Source organism: Magnolia sinica, chromosome 3, assembly GCF_029962835.1.
Source record: "Magnolia sinica isolate HGM2019 chromosome 3, MsV1, whole genome shotgun sequence".
Classification (NCBI taxonomy): Eukaryota; Viridiplantae; Streptophyta; class Magnoliopsida; order Magnoliales; family Magnoliaceae; genus Magnolia; species Magnolia sinica.
The window spans coordinates 17,158,148-17,178,678 of record NC_080575.1 but is presented as its reverse complement, the minus strand read 5'-3'; the positions used below and the strand labels follow the sequence as shown (position 1 = coordinate 17,178,678).

General features: G+C 40.5%; 2 protein-coding genes and 1 non-coding gene across 3 annotated transcripts; 2 read left to right on the top strand and 1 right to left on the bottom strand.

The window, feature by feature from the left end:
• Positions 1–205: 205 nt before the first annotated feature.
• Positions 206–2,263, top strand: LOC131241443 (U-box domain-containing protein 9-like). Its single transcript, XM_058240245.1, has 2 exons — positions 206–558; positions 1,249–2,263. The coding sequence occupies exons 1-2, from the start codon at positions 298–300 to the stop codon at positions 1,999–2,001; spliced, it is 1,014 nt and encodes a 337-aa protein (XP_058096228.1). The 5' UTR covers positions 206–297; the 3' UTR covers positions 2,002–2,263.
• An 11,034-nt stretch (positions 2,264–13,297) lies between these two features.
• On the bottom strand, positions 13,298–13,371 carry TRNAV-CAC (transfer RNA valine (anticodon CAC)). The gene has a single exon. It is a non-coding gene; the product is annotated as a tRNA-Val (tRNA).
• Positions 13,372–15,226: 1,855 nt separating this feature from the next.
• Positions 15,227–17,425, top strand: LOC131239624 (pentatricopeptide repeat-containing protein At4g14050, mitochondrial). Its single transcript, XM_058237421.1, has one exon. It carries the CDS (start codon positions 15,356–15,358, stop codon positions 17,189–17,191), a length of 1,836 nt encoding a protein of 611 aa, XP_058093404.1. The 5' UTR covers positions 15,227–15,355; the 3' UTR covers positions 17,192–17,425.
• Positions 17,426–20,531: the final 3,106 nt, after the last annotated feature.

Genomic DNA, 20,531 nt, shown 5'->3' with positions numbered 1-20,531 from the left:
AGCTAACATGCGAACTACCCTAACTACCTCTGTCATCAAATGGCCAAATTACCCATAGCCGCCCAAGACAGGTATTTCAAGAAGTTTAAAAAAGAGAGGGGCATAAAAGATATAACGGCTCTTCTTGAAATCATTCCCGCCCAATTACTCGCCCTGTTTCCTTTTCTTCTGTATTGAGAGAGAGAGACTCGCCCTGTTTCCTTTTCTTCTGTATTGAGAGAGAGAGAGAGAGAGAGAGAGAGAGAGAGAGAGAGAGCTTAAAGAAAGTGAAGAAGAAATTTCTGGGAATTTGGGGAAATGGCAAATTCCAGTTCGCCGCCGGAAACAGCTGATCAACCAACGATCCCAGAGCTTGAGACACTCATGAAATCAATCAAAGATGTCCCGAACGAAGCCTTCGATCAGGCGCTGAACATCTTCTTGGCTCTAAAGGACATCAAGTTCAATCGACCAGTGATGGGGCTTAAAAAGCCTGATAACGGTTCCATTCTCCTGAATCGCCATGAACTAATTTCATTGCGGAATATGGATGAGGCTATCATGTTAGTCAATAGCATGGTTAGTTCTTTTTTTTCTTATTCTTTTTTTTTTTTTTTTTTTTCTTGTTGTTAATGTGGGATTCGCATATGTTTTCTGTCTTACTGAAAGAAAGGTTGGCATCTTATGAATTTAAATTTTGATGGTTGATTATTGATTCTATTCTGTTGATAGAATTCCGAAGTTTGATCATTGGTTTCAATTGGAATTGTAGCTCTGATTTTATTTTCCTTTTGAAGAAAGATTCAAATCTGCGATTTCTTCTTAAAAAGGGACTGTTTGGACATCTGAAAATTCTCAGATTCGGCGATTCCTGAATCATGTCATTCATGAGCTAAATGCTCATTTGAATTGAATTTCCACCCCTATCCATCAGATCACAGGATTTTAGGATTTTGTTTTCCTTCATATCTATCAGCGAATCAGGTGACCCGGAATGGGGCATTCACCAAGATGTGTTCGGATGTCTGGCTAATTGCGGGTTTGATTGATACTTTGTTGAAATTAATGGAAAAGAATCCACTTAGCTTGTCATTTGGGGCTTCTTTGAAACACAAGTGGAAGTATCCACACTTACAATTTCTTTGACTGATTTTTTAATTGCTCATGATTTGGGCAAAGTTTTATTGCTTTTTGTTCCTTGAACATCCAGGTTTAGAACTATTTTTTATTGTGATTCTTAGACTGATTTTACATATAATTTGGATCCAGCTCCTTAAACTGCTCGACAACATCTTTTCCCCGTCAATATCCGAGCAGAAAATGGCAATCAAAGTGCTCCGTAAGCTCATCCAGCAGGCAACCTCCGTCAGGGTCCTCTTCGGGGAGAACCCACAGACGATCCATATATTTCTATCACTTCTGCTGAAGGCCTACACCAATCTCCAACCAGATGCACAAGAAGATGTCGTGCCAATGATCTTGAGCATCTCTATACGCGGCGACAAGTGCAATAAGATAGTGGGGAAGAGTCCTGATGCCATCGCTTTGCTCATCAAGGCCTTGAGGACAGGAAGCATGGATAGCAGGAGACATGCATTCACAGCCATTCTCAATACCAACAAGGCCATGCTCGTTGAGTCAGGTGTTATGGAGGCCCTCGTTAAAAATGGAGTGCTGCCAGTAATTCTTAGCATGATCATCAAAGGAAAGCTTGTGGTAGAGATGTTGGAGTTTCTTGAGATTCTGTCGAGTAATCAGGAGGCCCTCGATACAATGGGTAAGCTGGGGGCTGTGCCTTGGTTGCTGCAAGTCATCAGGGATAGAAGAACTCGTTATGTTGGGGAGTACACAGCTAACATTCTCTATTCCATCTGTAAAAATGATCAGACCTGGTTGAGTGAGATCCGGGAAGAAGAGGCCGCCAAATGTACCTTCTCACAGCTAGCAAACAGTGGAGACCCATGGCCTTGGGGTGCCAGTAACATCCTTGAAATGTTGAAGACCACCCCCCACAACAACTGAATTCTCATCCATGTGATCTGAAGAAACTTGTAGCTAGTTGTTTTCCAGCATGTGCACATTGATCTGATTCAATGCAGTGTATGTTCGACCTGAGAACTACATATTCAACCCCCTTGGCCCACCATTCACTTGCCCTCCTGTATCAGGTTCAGGTGAGCCAAGAGTCTTTCTTCATCGTGAATGCTTTATGAGCTTTCGTGCTTACATCAGATTCTACTACTGTAAGGTTTTAGCCTTTATATGACATGATATTGTTTCAGCATCCATACTTTCCATTGAACGATTCCTGCTACAAAGCTGTTATGACTTTTGGGTTGTGTAGTTTTAGAGGGCTTCTTGTAAGCAATCAGAGGTGGGGCTTGTATGACCATGAATTTGTACAGGTGGGGTCCACAGTCTACTGATCCAGACCATTGCTCACATGGCCTATAGTATATGGCCCATGGCCTAAAATTCTCTAAGATAGGCTATTGCTGACCCTTTCAATCCGTGGCCCACAAAATATGCAGTTAAACTTATGGAGAGAATATGACAGTCTGGATCGTCGAACCACTTGCGCAAATAGGGATTGTTTCACAATGGAGAGTGAAGTATAGTTGGGAGTCCTCTTATTTGTTTTCCCACAATTGATGGCATTTCACAGTATGTTTGGGTGTTCTCCATTTCCTTAGTGGAGGGGATACATTCTGCCAAATTGCCACATTTATGCAGTTTCCTCATTTTATCTGTCACCCCAAATCACAAGGCAAAATGGTTCGCCTGTAGTTGTGGAACCAGTCCCAATTTCGGTGGCTGTAAACACACCATGCTTTCTTGAAATGGTCTGTCTGCTATAATGTTGGCTTTCTGTGCATGAACTCTGGCGATGGGGGAAAGTGGCTCATTGGCTTTCATGGGCATTGGATCAAGTAGGTCCCAATCTTATCACTGTCCAATCTTGGTCTGACATTTGCTAGATTCACCTATAGTAAGCTTTGCACGTCTGAGCTTCATGCCCCGTTTTTCCAAGTATGTCATTGATATTTGGGAAATATGGATCCCACAGTTCAGTCATGGAAAGGCCCACACTAGTAGTATTATCCTCGCATGTTGTTGGGGGACACATAATGGTCTGTGAAAATGTTTCATAAATGGCCAAAAATTCAGCAAAGAAATGTCCACCGTTCAGCAGTCAGGATCTGTTTTTTAGTATATGGCCATGTTAGGGTGGATCCACTATTTGCATGGTTCTGATTTGAGGTGCATTGTGCTTGTATGGTAAGAAGCTTTGAAGATACCATGCATTGAGAAATGATTAGGTAGTGCCTCTATCACCGTGAGCTTACTGTATTGTGTATCGATTCCCACTTATGTCTCACATGTTTAGCAAATGTGAAAAGTCGAGCAATTAAAATTTGTGAGAAAATGTTAGAAAATGTGCAAAAACATGGTAAGAAATTGTTTAGAAATGTAATGAATTGTGTCAAATAAAATAGAAACAAATGCATGTTTACAGGACTTCTCTAGTTTGTTTTCCAACAATCAAGAGGCGGCTTCACAGTCTGGGTCAATGAAGTGGTGGATCCAATCCCACATTGTGTTGTAGTGAACATCCATTGTTACCTGAAACATTCTGTAAAATTTGTGGTCATATCTGCCATAACTGGATGGAAATTGTAAAACATGTTCAAGTTGATGAACTCTAGTAATGGGGAAGCGGACCCTTTGGCTTTTACGGGCGTTGGATCAAGTGGGTCCCAAATATGGAGCTGTCAACGGGTGCTTGGGCATGCCTGCGAGCTGGGGGGTCTTTTGCCCTCCTTTTCTCGTGGTGTGGGCTGTGATTGACTAGTAAATGGTTCTTGTTTACTTGGAGTCACCACTAGCCAATAAAGATGAAAATCTACAGTCAAATAGACACTGTAGAGTCACCATGAGTTGGGGAATCAGTGACTCCCTAGCATGAATGACTCATGCAATTGGTTGGTGTCTGGAGGTTCCGAGTAAGGGCCTCGATGACAGAGACAGAAGGGGTTAGACACCCTTCTCTCCAGCATTGATGTGCGGTCTTTACATTACAGGATTTAAGAATTATTGGGGATTACTAAGCTCTAGAGAATTATTGCTCGAGGGAATTATGACTGTGGAGATGGACTAGAGCTCAATATCAACCGTTAGATTCCATTAAAAAATTTTGGCTTGTGGATCAAAAATCATAGTATCCATGATTCAAGTGGTCCACAACAATCGAAACAGTTTGGAGGGCAAGTGCTGCCCTGTAAACTGTTTCTAATCACGTGATCCACTTGAATAACAGATGGAGCAGACACTTGGTGATCAAGGTGGATTTAATCATCTATTCCACTGTTTCTTCGAAGACTGGGACCCAATCATCTATCCAGACCTGAATAAAGAAGATGGTCTAATCACCGTTGCAAGGGCAACAGAGGTGAATATAGAACTCTGAAGCTCTTGAATGAAATCGAAGGAAATAATGTTCTGATCCACATGTTCGATCCATCGTCCATCCCAAATGCAACAGAGCTGAAGGAGCTCCGGAGGTTTGTGGAAGCAATTGGAAAAGTAGTAGATGTTCCTGAGCATTTTTTGCTGCCCAATTTCGTGGGAGATTGAAAGATCCTGTCATTTTAGCCACTTGAATGGTTAGTTTTTCTTTTTCTTTTTCGCGTTTTCAGAGAGATTTTTCAGATTCTTGATTATAGTTCTTCTTCTTCTTCCTCTTCTTGGTTACCTTTTTTTCTTTCAATTTCATTTGCATTTTGTAGTCCTTTTTCTTCTTTTTTTTTTGAATGAGGGTGATTTTTGTTACACTAAATTTCTTGATATTTCATGATATTTTGCACCAGATTCAACTGATTGATCATGAAATATCATGATATTTGGTGCATCCAAAGACACCCATATGTTTGTTTAATTTCTAGTAAGCTTCTGCTCAAAACCTAGTTTTAAAATTTAAGAATATTTGATTTCTTTTCCATGCGATTAACATTCAGTCTTCTTTGTTTCTTTCTTTTTCTCTCTTCTATGAAAGAAAGGTTGCCATTGTGAAGAACTTTAGATGGTTGCTTATTGATTGAATTTGCAGTTTTGCACCATGTACAGATTTTGATTTGGAAAGTTTGATTCCAAGCATTTTTTTTATAAGGAATTTTTGTTTTTCTTTAACGTTTTCTTGTTTAGTCATTTGTTTCAATTGGAATTTGAATTAGAATTGTATCTTTGATTTTTATTTTTTTCCCCCCCTTTGAAAGAAAGATTAAAAAAACTGATTTCTTTTGTTAAGGGACTGTTTGGACACCTGCAGATTTGCACATTGGGCGATTCTTGAATCATTTCATATGCTTCATGGGGTTGGGCTCTGGTGGTTAGAATTATCTTTTGTGTGCTACTTTTCAGTCAAGTTCATAAGTAGTTGGGTTTGGATGGTCTACATTGCCTTGCAAGTTGCAACCATGCCATGTGTAAGTTTCAAGAGCCACCACCATTTTTTAAATTCTGCAAAAATAACATAAGGGTGCAGCCCATATGCTACAATCAAAATTTGAACAGCCATTAGGGCTGCAACTTGTGTTTGGGTTGAGCTGACCCAAGTTCCGGTCAGGTAGTCACGGTCCTCAGGCCGGCCGGGTTGGAAAAGACTAATCCAATTTGAAGTCTGGTTGGGTTTGGGTTGAGCAAATTTGGGTCAAGTTGGAAATGATCACTTGTATTTGGGTTGGGTTAGGTCCAATATAGAGGAATTTGGGTTGGAATTTGGGTCAGGTCTCTCTTCAAGTCGGGTCGAACCCAGATGGACGCGACCCAGCCCCCCAGAGTTGCACCCTAACACTCTAGGGTTTTCATAGGGTATGTAGTCCCTAACTCCCTAGGGTTTTCATAGGGTATGGAGTTTAACTTGAACAAACATACCCCTAAATGATGATTTGAACAGTTCCTGTTAAGGATTCTACACTACTCTGGCCATGGTAAGAAACATTTGTCGAAAGAGTGATTGTGTATGGAAATGACTATTTAATGGCTCATATTCAAATCCAGGATTGAAAGGTCAGGATCATCCTAAGGATGCACTAAGGTACCATCATAGGGGGCATGGGCACAAACCTTCTCTCACAGGACTTGTAGTGAACGGCTACAAAAACTGAGCTATGTGGGGCCTTCTATATTGTATGTGTGGCATCCACTCCGTCCATTAGGTGAGAACTTTGGATTTAAGACCACAATACGAAAACTTAGCTGATTGAATAATTATGTGGGCCACACCACATGCAACAATGGAGATTGCAACCCGACACTAGAAACATTCCTAATGATGTGTGGGACCCACTGCAGAATTTAAATGCCATGTAACCCATTTATCAGGTGTTCTTCACAGTTAAATTATCCTGTTCGTAATTCAGACAGCCACAGCAAGTTTAATTTGGAGGTTTCTATTAGTAAGTTTACACGGTCATCCTTGTGTGCCTCACCTAAGGTTTGGATAGCGTTGAATTTTGGGATGAACGGTGATCACGAGGGGCCTCACCTAATGGACGGAGTAGATGTCACATACACAACATGGGTGGTGTACCCAGAGGATTCTGGCTGAGTAAACTAACATCCATAACTACCCAACCACCTTTATCCTCAAATGACAAGATTACCCATAGCCCAGAATCAATAAACCAGCAGGCCCAAGACAAGGTCATTCAAGAAGTTTAAATTTTCAAAAGAGAGAGGGAGGGACATAAAAGAGATATAAATGGCACTTCTTCAAATCATTCCTGCCCATTCACTTGCCCCTGTTTCCTTTTCTTTGAATTGAGAGATAGAGAGAAAGAGAAGATGATCTCTTGGAATTTGGGAAATGGCATCCAGTTCATTGGCAACAGTCAATTCATCGATGGTCCCAAAGCTAGAGACTCTCAAGAAAGCAATCAAAGATGTTCCGATTGAAACCTTCGATCAGGTGCTGGACATCTTCTTTGCTCTGAAGGCATCCAAGTTCAATCGATCACTGCTGATGCTGCAGAAGCGTGATTGTCCCTCCATTCCCAACCATTTCCATAAACCAGCTTCGATGCAGACTATGAAGGATTCTGTCATTTTAGTCAGGGGATTGGTTAGTTTTCTTCCTTTGTTTGTCTTTTTCTTTCTTCTTCTTCGTCTTTTTTTTTTTTTTTTGGTTGTGGGGGAGTTTTTGTAGGTGATTCTTCCAAATCTTGATTTCAATTTCGTTTTTATTTTGTAGTTGATTTTTTTTTTTTTTCTGAATTATGTTTTGTTTTTTTATAAATAATTTTTAATTCAAAGCATTTCTTCTGTTTGTTTGTTTTTTCATGCAATTCACATATCAAGTTTTCTTTCTTTCTTTCATTCTTCTCTGAATTAAAGTTTTAGAAGGAATTTTTGTTTTCTTTTTGGGTTCTTTTTGTTTCATCATTAGTTTTAGTTGGAATTGGAATTGTAGAGTTGATTTTTCCTTCTGAAGAAATATTTTCAAAACCAGGATTTCTTCTTAAACGGGACTGTTTGGACACCTGAAATTCGCAGAATGGGCAATTCCTGAATCCTCTCACATTCATAACTGTGGTGTGCTAGTATGTTGGCTCATGGACAAATTCAGGAGCCAAATGCTCATTTGATTTGAATTTCCACTCCATTCATCAATCAGATCACATGTTTTTTGATCATTCTTTTCGTTTGTTTAATTCTCTATCAGAGAATCGGATGGCCAAGAATGGGGTAATTAAAAACACAGGATTAGGCCATGTTTCAATGCATGCCTAAATGTGGGTTGGGCAGATACTTCCTAGAAATAAACAGACATGAATCCACTCAGCTTGGGAGCTGCTATGAAACACAGCCAGAAGTATCTTTTCTGCAAATTCCACAAGAAAATGTGACCGTGTGAAAAATGATCTGCCCAACCCATTTGTCACATGCTCATGATTCAGGCAGAATTCTATCACTTTTGGTTTCTTGAAAATCCAATATATAATTGCCTGTGATTCCATGACTGATTGTATATTTAATTTGGTTCCAGGTCAATGAACTCAAAATGTCAATTAAATTTCTCCCAATGCTCTTACAGCAAGCACCCACCATCTGCATTCTCTTTGAGGATCCAAAAGCAATCCATCAATTGCTATAGCTACTGTCGAAGGTCTACTACGATCTCCAACCAGATGTACAAGAAGCTGTCGTGGCAACAATCATGAACATCATTATTTGCAATGAAAATGGCAACAAGATGGTGGGGGAGAACCTAGATGTCATCCCTTTGCTCATCAAGGCCACGGAAAGCAGAAACACGGATAATAGGCCCCAAGCAATCATAGCTATTCACGCATTATTCACTGTCAATCCCAACAAGTTGAAGCTTGGTGAGTTGAGCGCAATGGAGGCTGTTGTGCACGTTCTAGAAGACAATGAAGTGTCTGAGAAGGATGTTTCCGAAGCGCTCTTCAAGCTATGTGAAATGCGTGATAACAGATTGAGGGTGTTGCAGGTAATTCTGGATGCGGTCAGGGATCAAAAGATTGTGGGCAGGATGTTGGTGTCACTTGAGAGACTGTTGGATAAGTCAGATGCGCACTTTGATGTGAGTAACCTGGATGTGGTGCATTACTTGCTGGGCATCATCAGTGACAGTGAGAGTACATTTCCTTCCGACAGGGATATTTCAGATATCGTCCGGTTTGCGATCAGTTACCATAATCAGTTCGTGTTGGGGGAGATCGGGGAAGAAGAGGAAGCCAAGAGTATTATCTCATAGCTCACAAATGGAACCTGGTGTCGACAACATCCTCGATACACGGAGACATCAATCTGCCAATGCCTGAATTCCCATACATGTGATTCAATGAACCTATACTTACCTGTTTTCTGGCACAAGCACATTGGTCTGACCCGAAATGATCAGAGAGCTACTTTGTTCAACCCCCTGGCCCACCATTGGGTTGCTTTCTTTATCGGGTCCGGCCAGGCTTTCCTTTTCCTCTCAAGGCTAAGAGTCTTTCTTCATTTTATTTTTTTTATATGACATGAATGATTACTATTCAAGCTTTCATGCATGCATCAATATTTGAATTCTATTAAAGGATTCTTGCTATGGTGGTATGTTGTTTTAGCCATTTTAAGATTTGAGTAGTGTAATTTTAGAGGGATTCGAGTAAGCTAGAAGTGTTGGGTGTTGGAACATATGAGGAGTGGCTCACATGATCACACTTTTCGTATTTCAAAAATGATTCCTCATAGTCCGAAAATGACTCTTCATATTGTGAATATGACTATTCATATTGTAAGGATGAAGATGACTCTTTATCCTCTTTCATATTTCAAGAATGTCTTTTCCCATTTTAAGGAGGTGACCTTTAAGATTCTTTTTTCAGTTTTATTTTGAAAAAAAAAAAAAAAAAATTTCCGAGTTTCACAACTATATTGAATTTTCTAATTAATTTGAGGAGGCAAAGAGTCACATAATTAACAGGTTTCTTTGCTATGTTGAAACCAAATCATTTATGTATTTCAAGGCTCTTGGTCTCGCTCTCCAACTTAGCATTATAGTAAAATACACATCTCCATTCATGCATCATAATAAGTTGAGGAGATAGAAGATCAAACCCAATTGTTCTTCATTGTTCATTACGCTGGAGGTGTTGCATAATGAATATATAGACCATTGAAATCATTCATGCAATGGCTAATCGCTATCAAGCTTCATCATCTACTGCAGTGGTGTAAGGTACAACCTTTACATAATCTATACAACATTTTTTCCTTGAATGTATCAAGTCAAGATCTTATTGATTTATATTGTTTGTAAAACCGCATGATTGCTAACATATGGTATCAAAGATGTTCTTACTGATGCATTTGATTGATTATTTACATGGTGATTTAATTGTCAACCAACTATATGATCAAATATTTGCGTATCAAGTTTATCGTTAGGTTTAAGTACATATGCTTATGAACCTTGATAAAAGCTAGGCCATTTCAAGTTCCATGGAATGGTGTTGTCATTTGTGGACTATATGAATGTCTATTGGCTGAATGTTTAACCATTAAGGTGAACCCAACTGCATGACCTTTTTATAGGATTATGCCAATGGACTACACATGAATGGTTAGACTCACATTCGATGACATAACTCTGCACTTTTGATATGCGAATGCATATTAGAGCTGAACATGAGTCGAGAACGCTCGAAGCAACTTGGTTGAGGTCAATCCGACTCAACTATTAATATATTAAAAAGTTAAAACATAAATCCACTCCCCCGCCTCCCTTTTACCCTACCCAAGTAGCAGGTCGGTCGGGACCCCACCACCCGATGAGCAGGGGTGAGCGACCCCACTTTTCTCTCTCTCCGTTAGTTCTCATCTTCAAGAATCAAAGGACAAAGAGGTATGTTTATCTATGTGGTTGTGCTTGGGTTGCGTCGGAGAATAAATTTGGTTAATGTGCTGAATCTTGAATTCCATGTAAATTGTGTAAGCAACATTAAGTACATGATATATTACCAAAATTTTCAATTTGGACAATTTAAGAATTCATATATATATAAAGAATATCAAATTAATAATTGATTTGAATAAAATTTATTGTATATAAATTCTTAAATGGGCAGGTAAACTATTAAATTCATTTGTCAAGTGTTAAGTTGAGTTGTTCTAAATCTAATTGATTTGTGTTTAATTAAAGTATACAACTATAAATCATATATTTAATATACGATTTATAGTTGAATACTTGAATTAAGCGTAAATCAAATTCAAGTAATCAACTACAGGTCTACACAAGCCAAGAATTTGTCAATTCAAGTAATCAACTGACATAGGCAATTATTCAAACAATTAACTAACAAGCCTAGAATTTTTCAATTCAAATAGTTCAAGCAATCAATATTCAAATTCAAGTGATTATAGAATTTTTCCAATTCAACTAATTCAAATAATCAGCCCAACCTGATCGTGACCCAACCAAATGCAACCTGACCCTGACCTAACCCGACCTTGTACCCAACCCCGACCTTGACCCAAACCCAACCCCGACCCAACCCAAACCCAACCCAACCCGCGCGTGTTTAGTTTGATTTCGACTCGAGTTGACTCAAGCTTGACCGAGCTCGAATGTGACTCATTTTTTTATTTTTTTTCAAGATACATGTTTAGGCACTCGGATTGACCCGAACCAGTTTATGAGTTAAGTCGGATGGAACTTGTTTGAGCACGTTTCTTATGCTAGCTCAACTCGTGTTCAGCTCTACAGGAAAGTAATTTAGGAAGCTAAAATAAGGGAGCGGATTAGGTGTTACCCCAATAACAGCTTAATGGGTGTTACCCCAATAGCAGATTAGGTGTTAACCTAATGCAACCCAACCCTAACCCAACCTGATCCAACCCTGACCCAACCCTGACCCAACCCGACACAACCCAACCCCAACCTTGGACCCAACCTGACCCGAACCCAACCCAGCCCAAACCTAACCCAGGGGAGGGGTTGATTTCGAGTCGAGTCGATTCGAGCTTGAACGCGACTCCTTTTTTTTCAAGTTGCAAGTTTAGGCGCTTGGATTGACCTGAACCAATTTTTAAGTTGAGTCGGTTTAAGCGAGTTTCTCAAGCTAGCTCAACTTGTGTTCAGCTCTACAAGCAAGTAATTCAGGAAGCTAAAATAAGGGAGCAGATTAGGTGTTACCCCAATAAACAGCTTAGTGGGTGTTATCCCTACCATGGGGCCCACCCTGATGATGTGTTGTATATCCACGCCGGCCATATGTTTTTCCAGCCCATTTTAGGATGGGGTCCCAAATATTATGCAGATCCAAATCTAAGGTGGACCAAACTACAGTAAATAGTGGTGATTGAATGCCTCACCATTAAAAATTCTATATTCTAAAGGAACCATCCTAAGGTTTTTGTAATGTTTATTTTCAAATCATTCTCACCAACAGTAAACAATGGAGATGAAATTCCAACCATAGAGGGTGGGGCTGCGTTTTCATGAAACCCGTTCATCAGGTGTAGGTCACAAAGATGAAGTGGAACAGAAAAATTAGCCTGGTGAAAAACAGGTGGGCCACACGGCATGTACTTAGGTTTTACACATTGCATTGGTCCCATTGGATTGCCCGTCTTTTGTATGGACAGTGAACTCACGGAGGGATTTCACATATGCAACATGTTCGACCTATAGAAGGTATTTTATCGGGTACCTACGCATAGAATACTCTTTAATACAAGGAGAATGGGCCAACGCACCAAAAGCTCGGAGCTGTCCCAGTCCAACCAACTAAAATTTCCCCATAGATTATCCCGCATCTCACAGGTCTCATAATGAGACCCACCCCATGATCATTTTGCATCTCACAGACCACACCTCCACCCCACCACAATATATATATATATATATATATATATGTTGCACTTGCATCACTCTCCAATGTGCATGGCACGTGCAATTTACTTGTATGTTTATAATTTTAATTTTCTGTTTACGATTTTGATTTCTAATCATAATCTGTCTGCTCATGAGTGGCCAGGATTGTCTGATCAATCTAATTTTAATTAAGATGTGTCATGACTGCGGTGAGTATTGCTGTTCGGCCGGCTTTACTTGAACTTGGGTCTGTGTCATGGCCCAGTAGCTGGCCCTGGCCTTAATTTCAAGCGGTAGAAATAAAAAGGCTGAGATAAGGTCTATTAAGGACAGTAAGGGCTGTACATGAGCAAAGTTAGCTTGTTAGCTCGCTTGACTCGACGCAAACAAGTTTGATTCGACTCGGTTCAAAACTTGAGTTTGAGCTGAGTCGAGCTGATTTTTTGAGCTCGAAAAAATTTCAAACCGACTTCGAGCTTGTCCGAGCTCGACTCGACTCGGATCGAACCCAACTTGAATCATACTCGGATCGATTCAGCTCGGTGACTCGGTTACTTTGATATTGCTGTTGATCACGAAGTGTTTGATGAAATGACTCAATGAAATGTGGCTGGTGGCAACGAAGGTACGTATATGAAACAAATACCATTTTTTTCTTAATTTTTATGTTGGTTACAAGGTGTTTGATAAAATACCTGTAAAACCATTGTTACTGTTTTATATACAGTGAGATTTTAAAGGTGCAGATTATGTGTTTATGAAAATGCCACACAGGCGAACTCGGCCCGATCTTGGCTGTGCCAAACTTGACTTAGTTCGACTCGTGTACACCTCTAAGGACAGCAAGCAGACCGATGGAGAATCGCCAAGCTTGACTCGATTCGACTGGGTTACACCTCTAAGGACAACAAAACAAAAGAAAAAACAATTGAGTGTCTGAGCCCGGGTTCGAACCGGGGACCTCTAGTGTGTGAGACTAGCGTGATAACCAACTACACCACCCAGACGTTGATGCTTCTATTTTCGAAATTAATATATTAATTTATATCTAAACCAACCGTAATCGTCAGCCAGATTCATCCAGATAATCCCAACCGTCCAAATGAAATATAGATCGATTCATTGAATGAGAACACTTGGCCTACCTATTTAGATTTAACCAATTATTCACAGGCCACGGTGGAGCCAACCACATCGTCCGATGGACAACTTCTCTCACCGTTGGATATTCGCAATGGACCACTCGAAAATGAAAGTTTCTGATGGTTGGGGGACCAATGCGGGGTGAGCCAGCCGGAAAGGGATTGGCTACTCCACCTGCCACTAGCCAATAGCTAGTGGTCGGTGCTGTGGGCCCCACCATGATGTATGTGTTTTATCCATGCCGTTCACCCATTATTCCAGATCATTTTATATTAGGAGCCCAAAAATGTGGTTGATCAAAATCTCAAGTGGACCGCACAGTGTCGATCGAACACCCACCATTAAAAACTTCTCAGAGGCATAAAAGTTTTTGATCAAGCTGATATATATTTTTTCCCTTCATCCAAGTCTGTATGATATAATCAAGAGGTTATGTCAAATAACCATCACAGGGGACCCTTGGAGGTTTTTAATGGTGGACATTCAATCACTACTGTTTTCCCATCGTGTGGTCCATCTGAGATTTAGATCTACCTCATTTTTGGGATGGAACCTAGAATTAACTTTCAAAATGGATGGACGGCATGGATAAAATACATACATCATGGTGGGGTCCACATAGCACCGACCACTAGGCATCTGCCTGGTGGCAACGTCACTAGCCAAACCGCGCCCCGGCCGGTTGTGCAAGCTGACTTCCATTCGGTGGAGAAATGGTTACAGTGGAGTCATCTCCACCGAACCTTTTAACCTATTTTCCATCGTACAATGTGGGAAGGGGACGGTGGATTAGAGTGATTCATCAATGCATTGCTCAATGATCTGATCATGGATGACGATCTGGACGGTCCAGATTGTCCATTCAGCATGCATGTATCTACATGGACGGAGGATGAGATACCCCTTCATTAAATGGAGGCAAACGAGCACCTTAATGTTGTTGCAAGAGGAAAATTTTGATGTATGTATTGTATATCCACGCCGTCCATCCGTTTTTACAGATCATTTTAGGGTATTGTTCAAAAACTGAAGCAGATACAATTATCAGGTGGACCATAGCATAAGAAATAGTGATGATTGACCGTTAATGGGCCAAAAATGTTTTGGATCAAGCTGATATTTCCTTTTTTTCCCTTCATCCAATCATACGTGACCTGATCAACAGATTAGATGGTAAATAAACACTCCGGAAACATTAAGATAGGACCCTAAGAAGTTTTTAATGATAGGACAATCAATCACCACGGTTTCTTATCGCATGGTCCACCTGATAATTATATCTGCTCCATTTTTGACATAATTACATTAAATGATATAAAAAAAAACGGATGGACGGAGTGGATACATAATACACACATCAAGGTGGGCCCCACGGTAAGGTTAATCCCCTCTCAATTTTGATACTCTGGCACAGGGTGATGGATGATACACAGGCACTTAGAAATTACTTAAAATTGCATGTTAACTGTGCAAATTACGTGTCATCTTAGACCTATCATGAACCAAAAATTAAGACAACTTGATTATCTTACTATCGGATTGGTGAGCATGGATTGGACGGTTAAAAATGAAAATCATCCAATGGCCATGTTTCGTCAAATAAGTGTCAGTAAATCAAAAGGTTAAGATTGTTCTTCTTTTTGGACTGTAACTTAGAGACATTTTGTTACATAAGTTAGTCTGTTAAGTTTGAGTTAATATATTCAATGTTTAAAATTTCTGGGCGCCTGCGTATCAAGCTTCATACGCTGCCAGAGTATCAAATAACTCCCCAAGCCGGATCTAATCCCAAACGGTTCGAACAGAATTCAAATAAAGGCGGGAATTGATGGCTTGTTCGTTCAAGGCATGCCCCACCCCCGCCAAATCCTGGCCCTTCTCCAATCCTCTGCCAGACACCAGATCCCATCCAACGGCAAGCAACTCCACGCCCACATCATCAAATTCGGCCTGCAACGATGCAGGCCCCTGCCTAACAACCTCATCCACATGTACGGACAATGCGGCCTCCTCCTCGACGCCCTCCGCCTGTTCGACGAAATGCCGCATCGAGACGCAGTCTCCTGGGCCTCCATCCTCACTGCCCACACCCAGTCCAACCGTCCAGAGCAAACGTTAGCTATCTTTCCCACCATGCTCACCGTCGACCAAATCCAACCGGATAATTACATTTTCGCCACTCTCGTGAAGGCCTGCACTAATGGACCTGCCGTCAAGCAGGGAAAGCAAGCACATGCCCGCTTCCTCTTATCTCCATTCTCTGACGATGCAGTCATGAAATCCGCTCTTGTTGATATGTATGCAAAATGTGGTTTACCCGATGATGCCCGTCAGGTATTTGACTCGATTTCTGAGAAGAATTCTGTTTGTTGGACAGCGATGGTTTCTGGGTATGCCCGAAACGGGCGGATTTCAAATGCTATTGAGCTTTTCTGGAGGATGCCTGTGAGGGATCTGTTTTCTTGGACAGCATTGATTTCTGGATTTGTGCTGACTGGTGAGAGCTTTGATGCATTGAAGCTGTTTGCAGAAATGCGGTGTGAAAGCATCCAAATTGATGACCCCTTCATTCTTTCTACTGTCATCGGAGCTTCTTCTAACTTGGCAGCATTGGAAATGGGAAAGCAACTTCATTGTCTTGTTGTAGTTCTTGGATACAAATCGAGTATGGTTGCTAGTAATGCTCTTGTTGACATGTATGCCAAATGTAGTGAAATTTTAGCGGCAAAACGAGTCTTCGGAGAAATTCCCCAAAGAGATGTTGTTTCTTGGACGACAATGATAGTTGGGATGGCCCAGCATGGTCAAGCTGAAGAAGCACTGACTTTGTTCAATGACATGGTTGCCACAGGACAAAAACCAAATGAGGTGACATTCGTCGGCCTAATATATGCTTGTAGCCATGCAGGTTTAGTAGACAAAGGCCGCTACCTTTTTAGTTCGATGATCAAAGACTACAATATCACTCCTTCATTACAACATTACACGTGCTTGTTGGATCTTTTCAGTAGATCAGGCCAGCTTGTTGAGGCAGAGAATCTCATCAGGACAATGCCATTTGAGCCCGATGAAGCCACATGGGGCGCATTACTAAGTGCTTGTAAGCGGCATGGAAATACCCAAATGGGAATTGAAGTGGCAAACCATCTTTTGACCTTAAAACTGCAGGACCCATCGATTTATATACTACTATCGAATACATATGCGAGTGCAGGCATGTGGGACTGTGTATCTCAGGTGAGGAAACAGATGGCAGTTAAGGCAGTTAGGAAAGAGCCAGGATACAGTTGGGTTGAGTTGGGTAAGGAAAGCCATATGTTTTGCGCCGGTGACGTGTCACATCCAATGAGGGATGAGATTCTCAGGTTGTTGGGGGAACTGAGTATGGAGATAAAGAAGAGAGGGTATGTGCCCGATACAAGCTTTGTGTTGCATGATTTGGAACAGCAGGAGAAAGAAGAGCAGCTGTTTTTGCATAGTGAGAGGTTGGCTGTTGCACTTGGACTGCTTAAGGCCGTGCCAGGAACCCCGATTCGCGTGGTGAAGAACCTCAGAGTATGTGGGGACTGTCATGTGGTTTTGAAGATGGTTTGTAACATTGTAGGGAGAGAGATTGTGGTGAGAGATGCTAATAGGTTTCACCATTTCAAGGATGGACAATGCTCTTGTGGTGATTTTTGGTGACATTGGATTGAAATGGAAATTATAGCTTATTTTTGCATTCTTCACAGCGGGCGGTAGAGATTAAAAACACTCAAAAACTCAACTCGATGTATGGCCAGGTCGGGTCGACCTGGAAACTCGAAGAGTTGACGGAGTCTTAACTTGACTCGAGTTGATATTTAAATAATTAAATTTAGAGTATTTGGTGTGACTTTAAAATTTTAAATTGTTTTAAATACATAAATTAGATAGAAAGAGGAAAAAAAAAAAAAAAACAGTGGCTTGTAGCGCGCAGGTAGTGTGTATTGTTTCTGAATAAGACGGGTTTGGGCTATTTAAGGATGTTCACAATACTATAAACCAAATAGATTGCAACTATTGATTCTTTCTTTTTCTTTTTCTTTTTTCTTCTTGTCATGCAGGCACATCAACACTTGTAGTTTTGCAAGGAAGGAGGATAGAAAAGATTATAGGTTCTCATTTCACACGTAACAACAACAGATAACAAGAACAAGTCAAAGATAATAACAAGAATAACAATAGCAACAACAAGAACAACAACAATAATTAGTAATAAGGGGCCATTTGGGTGCATGGAAAAGGACAATTCCCGAAAGAGATTCTGGAAGTGGGAGCATTTGTAACGGCCTGCGATTTTGGGTGCCCGTTTTCTGTACCTGAGTATGCACAATAGTATTTATCAACAACAACAATAATTAGTAAGAAGGGGCCATTTGGGTGCATGGAAAAGGACAATCTCCGAAAGACATTCTGCAAGTGGGAACATTTGTAACGACCCGCAATTTTGGGTGCCCGTTATCCGTACCTGAGTATGTACAGTAGCATTTATCAGCAACAAGAACAACAATAATAAGTAATAAAATAAGGGGCCATTTGGGTGCATGGAAAAGGACAATTGCCGAAAGAGATTCTGGAAGTGGGAACATTTGTAGCGACCTGCAATTTTCGGTGCCTGTTATCCGTACCTGAGTATGTACAGTAGCATCTATCAACAACAAGAACAGCAACAATAATAAGTAATAATAAGGGGCCATTTAGGTGCATGGAAAGGACAATTGCCAAAGAGATTCTGGAAGCGGGAACATCGACCTGCGATTTTGGGTGCCTGTTATCCTTACGTGAGTAGAGCTGGGCATCAGTCCGGATTAGGTCGGATTGGGTATAACCTGATCATATCCAAAATTTCTACATCCTTATCCGAACTCGTTCCGATCCGGGACCGAATCCGAGTCACCTGATTCGGACTGATACGATGCATGGTGGGCCTAACCCGAACCAAGTCCGGCTCGGTTAGGGGAACCGAGTCGGATCGGGTTTAGTACGATTCGGATTGTTTAAATTTAATTCAACTATTTCATGTGGTGTGGTCCACTTGAACGTTCAATATACCACATTTTTTTACTCAAGGCCTAAAATTAAATGTTAAAATGGATGAACCGCTTAGATTAAACATATACAACAAGGTGAGCCCCACGTAATTATGAAAAACTGTATTCGTGCTTGTATTACAATTTACAACATAGACGTGCACTGCACGAACGTCCTTTTCACGCAAGCACGTCAATTGCAATTGCATGTACCTTCTGTATTATAAGTACATCACTTGTTGTACATGAGCACGAGGGTATGTGTTATATCCAAACCATCCATCCATTTGGTGAGCTCGTCTTAAGGCTTGAGATAAAAAAGATAAGACAAATCTAACTGTCTTGGGGACCACACGAGTTATTTAACGATGAAAATCATTCTCTGTTACTATATCTGGTGTGGTCTAGATCATCTTTGGATATTATTTATTTTTTGGATAATGCTCGGTAATAATATCTAAAAATATATGAACGGTATAGATATAATAAATACATCACGGTGGGCCATGTAACTTTGAAATCCTTTGAACCGTTCGTACAACTTGGAGCTCGAGGAGCGTCGGTGTCGTCTTCTCACGACACGTACCTATATAGGCTAGCAACTGGAGCCTGGATGTCAGATAGACATCACGTGGGCGCACGGAGAGGGAAACCGACTGGCTGACATGGTCGGTGTTATGTGAGCCCCACCATGACGTATGTGTTTCATCCATGTCGTCCATATATTTTTATGGATTAGTTTACAATATCAATGTAAAAATGAGGTATATCCAATTCTCAAGTGGACCATATTACAAGAAATAGTGTTGAATGAGAGTCGACCATTAAAAACATTTTGAGGGCCATAATAGTTTTGGATCATGCCAATCTTTATTTTTCTCTTGCTTTGGGACTGTATGACCTAATCAACGGATTGGATGTCAAATAAATAGTATATTAAGCCTTAGATGTCCAGTAAACAGTATAATAGGCCTTAGGAGGATTTTAATGGTGGATATCCAACCGCTATTGTTTTCATGTGGTGTGGTCCACCTGAGATCTATATTCCTCTCAATTTTGGTACCAAGCCATGACATGAACATTAAAAATGGACGAACGGAATGAACGAAACACAAATACCCGGATCAGGCCGGTTCGGATCGGATTCTGGGTCGGATTTGTCCGGGTAGGCATGCATCCGAATCCAACCCGAAAAGCATTCGGATCTAGCCTAACCTACTCGATTCGTACCAATCTAAGCCGCCGGATCGGGTCAGGATTGCCCAGCTCTATACGTGAGTATGTAGAGTAGCATTTATCAACTACATGTATGTATATCCATTGATTTTAACCGTTCCTCTCTAGTCTAACTTGAATCTAAACCATAATGAGTACTCTTCATTCATAGATCAAGCTATCCAACCGTTGATTCTTAAGATGAACCATCAAATACCCTAGTATTCTCACCCGTTCATTAAACCAACCATTGATATAACCCATCACCATCAGATAAAGATATCTGACTGTCTACCTTAATTTTAGACCACCTAATCATAGTAAACTAACTACTTGATCTCCATATCCACTCATCCACATATCGAATTGAGATTTCAATCCATTTATCTTATTTGTCACCTACAAATATGCTTAACCTATCATCAAATCTATGACCTAAATAACCTGCATATGTGAAGAATTCACTTAAACTGAACGGTATACATTCTTAATATAGACCGTATCTAATTTCTTAAATTTTAGCCCTTCATATGACCGTCTATCATATTTGTATCCATTAAACATGTCATCTAAATATCGTAATAAACTATTCATTAGGAAGATAATAAGGTACACATCAAAACTAACGTTAGTTTTCACATAGGATATTAATACTCATTGATTTGAATTATGGATAGATGTAACCCATTGATCCTAGTGAAATCAAGGCTCAAACTCAATCTGTTAATAGGACATGCAAAATGGTAATATGTGCTGAA

Bases quoted from the DNA above. Each gene is read 5' to 3' on its own strand.
- LOC131241443 (XM_058240245.1), top strand. From the start codon at position 298: ATGGCAAATTCCAGTTCGCCGCCGGAAACAGCTGATCAACCAACGATC. The intron at 559-1,248 runs GTTAGTTCTTTT...ATTTGGATCCAG, and splicing joins TCATGTTAGTCAATAGCATG to CTCCTTAAACTGCTCGACAA.
- LOC131239624 (XM_058237421.1), top strand. From the start codon at position 15,356: ATGCCCCACCCCCGCCAAATCCTGGCCCTTCTCCAATCCTCTGCCAGA.